General features: G+C 35.1%; 1 protein-coding gene across 3 annotated transcripts in view; it reads right to left on the bottom strand.

Moving 5' to 3' along the window:
• Positions 1-304: 304 nt before the first annotated feature.
• The window catches only part of LOC121981809 (NPC intracellular cholesterol transporter 1-like), a 45927-nt gene continuing 34675 nt past the window's right edge, over positions 305-11556 (bottom strand). Inside the window, exons 26-39 of one of the 3 annotated variants that reach the window (XM_042534553.1) lie at positions 11452-11521; positions 11097-11246; positions 10054-10119; positions 9546-9690; positions 9371-9435; positions 9227-9292; positions 8544-8637; positions 6112-6148; positions 5979-6036; positions 5054-5164; positions 2024-2091; positions 802-868; positions 638-706; positions 305-547 (exon numbers count right to left, since the gene is read on the bottom strand). In XM_042534553.1, the coding sequence (XP_042390487.1) occupies positions 461-547; positions 638-706; positions 802-868; positions 2024-2091; positions 5054-5164; positions 5979-6036; positions 6112-6148; positions 8544-8637; positions 9227-9292; positions 9371-9435; positions 9546-9690; positions 10054-10119; positions 11097-11246; positions 11452-11521 (1153 nt within the window). In that variant the 3' untranslated portion in view covers positions 305-460. Of the gene's footprint in view, positions 548-637; positions 707-801; positions 869-2023; positions 2092-5053; positions 5165-5978; positions 6037-6111; positions 6149-8543; positions 8638-9226; positions 9293-9370; positions 9436-9545; positions 9691-10053; positions 10120-11096; positions 11247-11451; positions 11522-11556 lie in introns of those variants that run through there. The other 2 variants (XR_006111936.1, XR_006111937.1) reach the window with 2 other exon arrangements.

Raw genomic sequence — 11556 nt, 5'->3', positions numbered from 1 at the left:
ATGGTCCGGACCTACAACCAGGCAAATCCGAAAGCACGGGCAACTCCTCAACTCACAATCAATGTCTTGGTTTTTCATCTCACTTGAAGAAAATATATTGCAATACACCACAGCAATTTAAACCGTGAGTGCTTGAACGCCTCGCCTTTACACAGTCCTGTTGCTAATGTTGATGAACTTAGCCATGGATGTTGAGCTCAGTTTGCAAAACTAAGTAATCTAACTTCAACTAGAACGAGTAGCTGTTCAAGACACCTATTATATAAAAAAAAGAAAATGAAAAAAAAAAAACAGAGCAAGCACAGAAAGAAACGTTTCATTTCTTTTACGAACTATATATACAATTGCTCGCATGCTAAACCATAGAAAAGCAATAGAAACAGCAAGAAATCACTAAAGAAAGAATAACATTCCATCCGCATGATATGATAATTTATTAATTTTTAATTTTGCTGTACAATCAAGAGGAAGTCTGAGGTGTTTCCTGATCCTGTAGAATGCTATCAGACGTTGATCTTGAAGGAGGACCACAGATGCTCAGCACCACCTGCCAAGAACAACCAGAAATTAGATGGAACCTCTGCAAAAAATTCCAAATGGTGCTTAGTGCGGTCTACATAATTGTTCATAGTCTTACAGGAAGGAATACAAGTCCGTGCAAGAAACCAATGAGGACCAACGCCAAATACATCTGGAAGTAATAAACCTGCAAGGCATCATTCAAAAATGTGAAAAAAGAAAGAGAGAACACTCTACATTAAGGGGATCGTCAATGGAGAAACTTGTAATCCTATGACAGACCACAAAAACTTCAGATTTGGCAAAACGTAGGACAATGACTCCAACAAGCTTTGTGAGGGTAATTCCACTGCAAGAGTGAAAAATAATACATTAACAAGTTGTTGATTTGCAGAAACAGTAATGAATTATAAGAAAATTAATTTAAGTAGCTTTTTTGGCCTATGTCAAGGAGGTGTGACTAAATAGGTAAGAAAAATCATTAGTTCCCATATTATTTTTTATCTTGAAATGGCAATCTATGACTCTTAGTGGCCACCTATCCCTAAGATCCTCTTCCCCAACATTTATGGTCATGTAAGTTTGAAAGATGCTTGTGTGTTCCAATTCTTTCTCATTAGCACCCCTTCATTTCCACTGGTTCATTCCTCCTTAACCATCTCACTGACCTAATATATAGCTATCAGAGGATACATCCCTACATAAAACAACAATAAATATCGCCCAAGATACACACCGTCAAATCCGTACTCTTAATTTTTGTGACCTTAGTGTTGCATATTACAAGAGCCTCTCTCACAGGTTCGATCATCCTAAAACCTCTGCATACAATTTTCTCCAGTCACGGATACATTAATGCTGACCCCAATTATGGCCTCTGCAATTTTGTTCTAGAAACCATCAAATACCTGCTATGCCTTTATCCATTTGTCAGGATTGATGAATAAAATTATGAAAAATAGACCAGAATCTAAGCTTTATTATGGCTGAATGACCCCTCTACACAACCGGACAAGAGATTGACCATCAAATTTTACATTATAGTGAATTTTGACATGGGCATTTGGGCCTCCAATTCCTTAGAAGATTAAATTAAGCGAATCAGTTCCAAAATCTGTATTGACTAGCTTCAGTTCTGTGAATAGTGAGAGTGTATAGACTAGCCTTTTTTCCAAGTGACACTGGATTGCAATGCCTATTATCAATGATATTTTATTTGAATCTTGATACAGCCATTATTCCAAAAACATATGATCTCTGATTAAGTCAGTCCAAATGTTGTGGCTGTCTAATCTGCCTGCCCATGCTTCAGAGAGTGAGTGGACAATATAAGTCGAAAATTAGCTAGTGGAAGTGTAAACAATATAAGTAGCTAACATACTAGTCTTTTTCCTACTGGCTCAATGAATGAAGCAAGTTTTTGAGCTAAGTGGTTAACCAATCATGTTTAATAAGGCAATAAGATAAGAAACTGGAAATGATAGCTAGGATACATCCAATGTACCTAAATACAGAAGCACCCATGGTAGACAGAGCCACTTTCATTCGCGTCTCTCTATTCCCACTGCTTATCTAAAGGTCAACAGTACAGATATTACTTGAAATCAGAAAACACAGTAAAATTAGTAGCAAGAAACCTACTTAAGACAATTTAATTGATATCACTCCATCACTACAGCATTTGAAACTTGTATTGGTTAGAAGCCATGTCATTTGTTGAAGAAGCATCTAAGAAACATCTTGCTGTCTACTATGTATAGATTTTTCTACCAGGGACTATGTAGAAAATAACTCTGGAAATCATTTTTAATTTATTATCACAAATTAGATTGTGAAGTTATAATGATATATAATATAAGTGAGCACCGGGTATCCTAATTTTCTGCCTGTGTTAAAGAGGAGATTAGTTATCATCTCACTTCCAACATCTTGCTTCTATCAGAGTAGGCGTCTCTCTTGACATCTACACTTCATAGAGTAGAATGATCATAAACTTCGTTTCCTCCTAACACTCCTCATCTTGGAAAAAATGTTGGAAATTCAATCTGACTTTTGTTTGCAAAAATTCTTTCATGTTATTGCGTCTCCTGCAACTTTGTTTATGTTTATTCCAATATCCTCTTCTTTTTTTTTGAATAAATGCCAGAATTTTACTAGTTTGCTCTCTTGCATCTTCTCATCTCAGGGAGTAATATAGTACTTCGATCTCCAATATTAAATCATGTCGTTAAGACTCTCAATTGTTGCAGCAATACTATCTCTTCATGATCTTCGTTGTGTACTTTGTTTTTTGTTTTTCCATTTGTGGCACTTTTCTATATCATATAACAAACCGGGCACAGAATTATTTATACTCCAATGTGGGAGGGCGTGTTAAGTTATTTAAGTTAATAATTATATATGTTATGAATTTAATTACAAATAGAGATTTAATGTCTGGATATTATGTCAGAGCCATCTACAGTGTAACACTTCATTTTATGCACATAATAAAATATTTTTCCTTGCTTTCATGGATAGGATAAGTAGTAAACATGAAGTTGGGTTCTGCAATCAGTGCAAATCAACATGAAGCCATGATTAATACGGAATCTTCTGAAACTTGCAGAGCACTCATGAGACCAGAAAATCTCCCACCACATGGCAGACTTTACAATGTTGTAACTATCCTCTTGGGCAGTCAACATGCTCATACTTTAGGTCTAGCTCTATATTGAAGCTAAACTAGGTCAAAAACTTACATCCAAGATCCAACCACCCAAAGCATTAAAATGTCATTAAAATGGAGGGAACACTAAACTAAGAAGGCAGAAGGTAACTTGAGTGCACTCATGAGACTGACAAATCTGTCACCACAAGACTTACAACTTCATAACCATCCACTTGGTGTTGCCCATACTTTTAGGTATAGCTCTATTCAGCTCCACTAGGTTAAGGACTTACAGACAACCACCCAAAGGCATTCAAAAACTAAAATCTTGTTAGGATGGAGGGAACACTGAACTAAGAAAGCAGAAGGTAATTTATACCCCCTCTTCATCCACATGCAGGTTACTTGATCAATGCCTCATTTCCAAGATGCCCTAATCTACATGGAAAGTGTTGTGTCCAAAGGATATTCACATGTCTCCACAATGACATGATATTGTCCACTTTGAGCCTAAACCCTCATGACTTTACTCATGGGCTCTACCCAAAAGGCCTCATGTCAATGGAGATATCTTACATCCTTTTAAACCCATGATCTTTTCCATATCTTTCCAATGTGGGACTTTGATTGTATCTCCAACAATCCTCCCCTCAAACGAAGGATCACCATTACTCTCATGGTCCGAGCCTCCCAATGAGCATCCAGTCACTCCTGACCTACTTCGGACCTCCCCGCGAGCATTTGGTCACCTTGACCTCTTCTAGACCTCCCTGTAAGCATCCAGTCACCCTGACCTTCTCCGGGCCTCCCCGCAAGCATCCACATCATGTCACTTTTGACTTACTTTGAGCCTCCCTGATCACTAACCTGCTCCGGGTCTCCCCACGAGTATCAGGTCACCTTGACCTGCTACGAGTCTTCCCCACGAACATCCAGTCACCCTAACTTGCTCTAGCCTTTTCCGTGAGCATCAGGTCACCTTGACCTGCTCCAGGCCTCCGATAACTTCATTCAAGGCCACCACACATGGTATCTGGGCCTCCAGCAAGGTCTGGACCATGACTCTAATATCAATTGTTGTGCCCAAAAGGAATTCACATATCTCCACAATAGCATAATATTGTCCACTTTAAGCCTAAACCCTCATGGCTTTGCTCTTGGGCTCTACCCAAAAAGCCTCATGCCAATGGAGATATCTTACATCCTTTTAAATCCATGATCTTTTCAATATCTTTCCAATGTAGGACTTTAACTGTATTCCTAACATAAAGGTATATAAAGGATTCAGAATGCCAACCTACTTAGTGAGGTGAGATGAAAAGACCATACACACATAGAAAAGCAGGCTATATTTTCTAATGATTGAGGCCTTTTTTTTTGGGGCTCATAGAGATGTCCCTCATGGGTGCAATTGAGGTTCCACTATTCTACCCTCTTTCATCTACTGTGCAATCCCTTTAACTCTGCACTTAACTTTCTCATTTAATTTGATTTGTCTAGGTAGATTGCCTTGTTCCTCAAGAAACAGCACCGTATATATCTAACCTGATATTTTAATAGATTACTTAAAGAATTATACACAAACAAGTTATTATAGACAAGTCAGCAGTTTGGTCTAATCAAGGATCGACTCATATCTTTAAAAATATAATTATAGAAAAATCACAAACGAGGCTGTGAGAGAAGTCCTAAGACTCCATTTGTGAAAATCAATACACATGAAGATTTGCCTAAACAAGTCCACAGATGATTTCAAACCTACACAGCTGAAACATACAGTTGATTCTAGAGATGGGAAAATGGCCAAGTTTGCATATCAACCAGTTAATCAAAATTGATTCATAAAGATAATATGCATAATTTTTCAAAACATTATGCACTTACAGAGAAAGCATGTGTTATATGAACACAAAATTCAACAGCAATTCCAATTGACATAACAAGGTTTACAACTGAAATCGCATTCAGTTGGATGCCAAGGATAACCATGATTCCCTGCCATGATCGTTGGGTTAGGAAAGTAAAAATGGTTACATAAAGAAAGTAGCAATATCATAACAAGAAATGTAACTAAGATCATATTAACATGATTTCAGAAGGTTGGGATTACTATATTATTGTGTAATGGAAAACACAAGAAAGAGAAAGAAGTAGAGGAGATTAAGTATTTCACTGAATACCCGGTTGTTTGAAAAATTATGGAAATGAGCCAAGTTACTACAGTTATTAATAAATATTTTTGACTGAGGTTCAGTGTGCAGGTACATCGATAAATAGTCAAAAGATTCTGTACTAAACACACCTGAAGATGTTTTGGGCTCTTATGTATTTGTTCCTTATGATGATGCATTTACTGCATTTAAGAAAGGTTGATGTGCCTTTTGACTTGCTTCTACCAAATTTTAATTTAATTAACTTGAAACCATTATGTTCTTTTTTCTTGGAGTAACAAAGCCGAATAGGAAAGGATTAAGTGGTGAGATCAATTCAAAACCATGTCAGCATGCCCAAAGTCCAAACTATCAATCCAAGCCGAATGTCAAAAGCTTATCAACAAGATGATACATTTCGGATTGATGGCTTAGCCAGCACCTATACCAAAAATTTAAACCTTGCACCTTGTAGTATTTTTGACCTTTCCTGTTATATAGTTCATGTAGTCTGAAAGATCATATGAACCACAGAAACACAATTTCAGATATAGGGACAAACGAAATAAAATCACATTTCATTAGCTATTAATTACTTTGCATTATCAGATGAGCAATCAGAATAACTACAAATGAGATAATTGTTGCTGATATGTTACCAGCATATCAATGACAATCATTGTCAGCACTGATAAGATTATAGTTGATATCCAGAAGCTGCAAAGCAAAATTATACATTTTCAGCCGTCCAACTAAAGATGAAAAACCAAACACAGATTGGGAAATCTTTACCTGCTAGTAAGAACCAGACAAACAACAAAAACAGCACCTAATAACACAATGACGATGCTGTCAAAATACCTCAACAACTAATACATAAAATACATTTATTTGATTGAAAAAATATAAGCATATACCAGAGCTATGAGTAAATTTACAGTACTGCATTAATTTTTATCAAGAACCATCAGCATACTTTTCACAAGTCAGCCAAACAAATAGCAGAAATACTGCTGATATTTAAATGATAGGTTTAATTGTGCCATTTCTAGTAGCCCACGTCATGGTTAACATATCCAAGCTCTTAGAGAGTGGCAATGCAAATTAAGAATATAATGCATAGAACCTAAAACATAGGAAGGAGACATTGTACGTGTTGAGTGGTATCAAATTTCAGCAATTTACCGGAATGAGACGTTTCAACCATTTCACCCCGTAATCATCACAATACGAGATTTCAAACCATGGTTGTAAGAGTTTACTTTGGTAACGCTATCCTCTTTAGAAGAACAAGTATTTAAAGGAAGTTTCCAAATTATTACTTGTCCCATAGAAATTTTTGGTAGAAGTTTAATTCATTTTGGTTTATTTTATAGTTTGCAACCAAGTTTAATTTCTAGTTTGATTGTCCATCAAGTTATTTTTTTCCTTTAATATTTTTAATTAAATTTTCAATTTTATTTACAGACTTCAAAGAAATGTTGATCCTCTCATGTTAATCATCTTTTAGAAGAACAAGTATTTAAAGGAAGTTTCCAAATTGTTACTCGTCCCATAGAAATTTTTGGTAGAAGTTTAATTCATTTTGGTTTATTTTATAGTTTACAACCAAGTTTAATTTCTAGTTTGATTGTCCATCAGTTTTTTTTCCTTTAATATTTTTTAATTAAATTTTCAATTTTATTTAAAGACTTCAAAGATATGTTGATCCTCTCATGTTAATCATCTTTTATATCTTAAATTTATCTTTTTAAGTTTTTGTTTTCCATTTAGATCTTTTTTCTCTATATGAGAATAGTTAACCATGAGAAAGATTGATTTGACGAAACAGATGCTAACATTAAAATAGGCTATCCTCTACAGAAACTTCATCTTGTTTCTAATTTATTTTTCTTTGCGAGCTTTTGTTGTCTGTGTGAGATTGCTTCTCTCTATGAGATTGTTTATCCTCCTTGCTACCTCAAGTCACATTAGATCTCCATGAGAGTTTGATTTGTTTTTGTGTCGTATCAATTGGGAGAATATAGTAGACCATTATTCTGATGGAGCAGATGCTGACATAAATTCTTTGAGAAACTTCATCCTTGTTTCCAATTTTATCTCACTAGTTCTCTTTTGTGCCAAACTCATTTCCATTGGATAGTCTCCTTATTTTGTGCCATACTTCATCATTGTTTCCATTTTTCTCTGGATAGTCTCCTTATTTTCCATCTCAATGGATTTGATGCTCATCTACATTTTTCTATTTTTATAAATCTAGATGGAACCAACTCCATTGCACACCTACCTGTCTTGTGTTAGAGTCCTCAAGTATTTGTTTTCCACGAGTTTCTTCCTGTTCTATTTTCATACCTCTTTTTCCTTGACCTCTTTGCCACTTCCAAAGTCTTGAGCAACACTTAATATATCTCCATTGCAGATCTAAATCAAGAAATAGATCATATTCCCAAATTGATACTTCCAACACAGGATCAAGTTGTGTTATCTTTCCTCTAGGACCAGTCTATTGTTTGCTACTTTATGCGCCACTACAGAGAGAAGCCTAGTGTAGCAACTTGTTTTTGAGATGTTTCTTCATACTTTCTCACTTTACCTTCTCTTGTCAATGTGTAATCTAAGGTTGAAGGACAGATTGGTTGAATTCTCCATTAATAATTTTCAGAGAATTGTTCGATTGATTGTATGCTTTCTCATATAGTGAGATTGGTTGAGAAAGGATGTATTCATCAAAGAAAATTAAGCTAGTTCCTCTACCTTCTGCTTACTGTGTACTTGAGAAAGAGCAAACATCCATGGAGCCTATGATCTGAATTCAGGATGAGATAGTTGAAGCCAATTGCACATGACGCTGTCCAGGACTTGAATTTAGTATTCCAGGACTACAATAACAAGAATCCTGTGTGCTTGTTACTCAATGAGATAACACCAAGTCCAAATGCACGTATCTAATTTTATACAAAGGCATCTGTTATCCTGCGGCTATTCTATAATAGTAATTCTACAAATAGGAGGGTTGGCAGGAATCTTATAAATTGGGTTGTATTTAGTGATAAGGCTAGCTTTAGAAAATATTAATACCCACACAAACTTATTGCATCCATATCACACTGCATTGATGAAATGATACAAAAGGGAAGGAAAAAAAGTGTTTATAGCATTTTCCAGATACCAGAAAGGAATTAGAGTCTTAAAAAGGAGAATGATAAACTAGTGAGGGAACTCACCTAGGCCGATTGAGATGTTGATCAAAGCAGTCTTCCATATATCTAGATATTGCTCAAAGAATATGTAAAACACTGAATAGGGGAAGATCTCCATCTGCAAGATTTTGGGTTAATGCTTACATAACTTTCTCTATCCAGATCAACTCTAGTTTCCAGTACCAAAAGAAAACAAATGAAAATAAGAATTAGGTCAATCATAAATGTATACTAAGAATTGTTGTTCATGAATCATCTTTTCAAAAAACATTGTGTAACAAGAATTTGACTATTTACAACCCTACAAAATACTAATCTCTGCCCATAAATTCAAATAAGATAATGACAGAAAATCTATGATTCCTAGGTTAATCTTAATGATTTGGAAAAGTTGCTACACTAGCAAGGATGAGGTAATTTACTAGGTCAGCTTTTAAGGAATACATGAAATGTGCCAGAAAGTAAAAAAATAATAAAAATGGATCTCTAAGAAAAGTGGAATCATGTATGGGTTAACAAAAGATTTTCACAGTCTTTACAAAAGATATGATGTCAAAGAAACTGGCCAAATGGTAGACATGGGAATAGGCAATAATGCTGTGACATAAAATATGCAGTAACAAGCCATGCAAAAGAGGTGTGCTAGAACCATCCTTTTTGTAATGGAGTTACTAGAACCGTCCTTGTGAAAAAATAAAGCACCATACCTTCAATGTTGTAGACATCTTGGAACTGAAATGCCTTGCAGCTTTCATTGAGTTCACATAATCCTTCTGGAATGAGAAGAAACAGATTTTGTAAGATTCAAAAGCATCTACTTTCCAGAAAGCAGGTTTAACCACAATCATTACTTGTTTATTTAGAGGTGTATGGTAAGTACGAAATGATGATGCTTGAATTATACCATTCTGATAACCTGAAAAGTTACATAATTGAGAAAACCTTTTCTTTATTAAACTACTAAAGCAGCTTTTTCACAACAAGAGGTAGAGAGAGAGAGAGAGAGAATATGGATGGACCACAGACCTGAGATATCCACACTACTTGTATAAGCACCTTTGCCACCTTTGGCACAGTTGGAAGATGGCAAGGCATTGAGAAACCAAGGAAGCTTTTCCTTGAACTGCATTGTTGATGGTCTGCCATCATGCAAATCTGAATAATGTAGGCACTAAAAGCACCAAAAGGGCATGTATTTTTCATCAGTTCAAGCATTTTAGTCAATTTCAAATTATACAGCAACAATGATACCAAAACATGTTCTAATTATTAAAAAAATCCTTTGTATCTACAGTGTTAAGGTTTAAAGCGATCACATCCCAAAACTGAAGCTATTAGGACAATCCTAACAAAATTTTATAAACAACCCCAATGATGTGTGGATGGTCCACTAATGATGTATGTATAGTAAAGTTGACGAAGAATAATAATAATAAGAAACTATACATGTTTTATTTGTGGAGAGTGGTGATTCTCATGGACAAATGAAATAATACTGAGAAAACCACAAAGCATCAATTTTAAAGTGTCTCACCGTTGTACAATCTTTGCATGTAATGTCTACAGTGCATGATCCATCCTTTTCTTGACAGCAGGGAGGCTGAAAGCAAAAGATACCGTGCACATACAATTTGTAAGAATTCAGGATATAATGGTTTCACAACAGTTTATTACATGATAATATAAGTACCAATCGTACTAATACACACTAGACATAGTACCACAGAAAACAAGGACCATTTTTGACTCTTTACCCCACCCTCCTCTTGGATTTACCAAGTAACTGTGTTGCTACATCCCATAAGATAGAACTAACTAACTAGAGTGACAAAGTAATTTTGAATAGTTATTTTCAAAATAGTAAACTCAGTTGTCAACTTAGCACCTTGTCAAAATAAGAATATATAATTTGGTATGGATATCAGATTAGATCCACAAACAATATTAAAATCTTGATTTGTTGGTCTGCATGGTATAACAGCTATGAATCTTGGATTGCTAGTATACTGGATAGGACATGCTAGTATCTAGTAGGGAAAATGGCATTCAACAATGGGTCTAAAGTCACCAGTTAAAAATGATTCAGATTTTGGAGCAATTGTGATTTAAACTAGACAGATCTGCCGACTGCTAAAAATTTTAGCACGCCAGACAACCAGTAGAAACACACAAAATAAAACAACCAAGGGGATATGTGCTTGACACCTTCCTCGAACAAAATATTTATGTCAATGGAAAATTTCCAGCTTCAGTAATAGAAGTGTACGTATTGACTATAAGTCAAATATCAATGATTTGAGTATAAAACTCTCTTGTGCCTTTTGAGCTAAGCTGGTTTGACTAATAAATAAGAGATTAAGAACATTATACTATTACATTTGTAGTGAGGCTAAAAGTCAAACAGGTTTCAGTCAGATTGTTTTTTTTTTGGCCAATCTGGTTGAAGAAGTTACAACACAATCTAATTCATTAAAGTTTTGGATACCAAATCATAACTAAGAGATGGAAAAAAAATCATTTTCTACCAAAAAATTATAAACATGATTGTTGCTATATGCAACATTGAAAGACAACAACCTGATCATCAGGGGGGCAATAACTCCCATCGATAAATTTACGACAACAGCTAAATGCTTCTGGTGACAACCATATAAGAAAATCATCAAGCCATGAAGCTGCAGGTTTAGCAATATAACTTGATTCTGGTTCCAAAGATGCTTTTGTAATCTGCTTAAGAAAAAAAAAATGCAGATGAAGAAAATTATCGAGAAATAATGATTTTACCAAGAGAAACACGATCACAAAAAATAGATATGTTTGCAAAGTTCAATAAATATACAGTGGCATCTAGTCTAGGCTTTAGTGATAGTGATGAACTAAAGCATTTGAATAGAGTGAGCATATTCTTAGAAGTATGATCAAGTAATCAAACCTCATTCAAGAGAGAATGTGAATCACATTGGCTGATTGAACATATTTGGTTTGTATTCCCTGATTCCAAGCTGGAAACAGCACGTTCAACACATAAATATTTCAA

The sequence above is a fragment of the Zingiber officinale genome, chromosome 5A (genome assembly GCF_018446385.1).
Source record: "Zingiber officinale cultivar Zhangliang chromosome 5A, Zo_v1.1, whole genome shotgun sequence".
Classification (NCBI taxonomy): Eukaryota; Viridiplantae; Streptophyta; class Magnoliopsida; order Zingiberales; family Zingiberaceae; genus Zingiber; species Zingiber officinale.
This window is presented reverse-complemented; position numbering and strand designations above follow the sequence as displayed.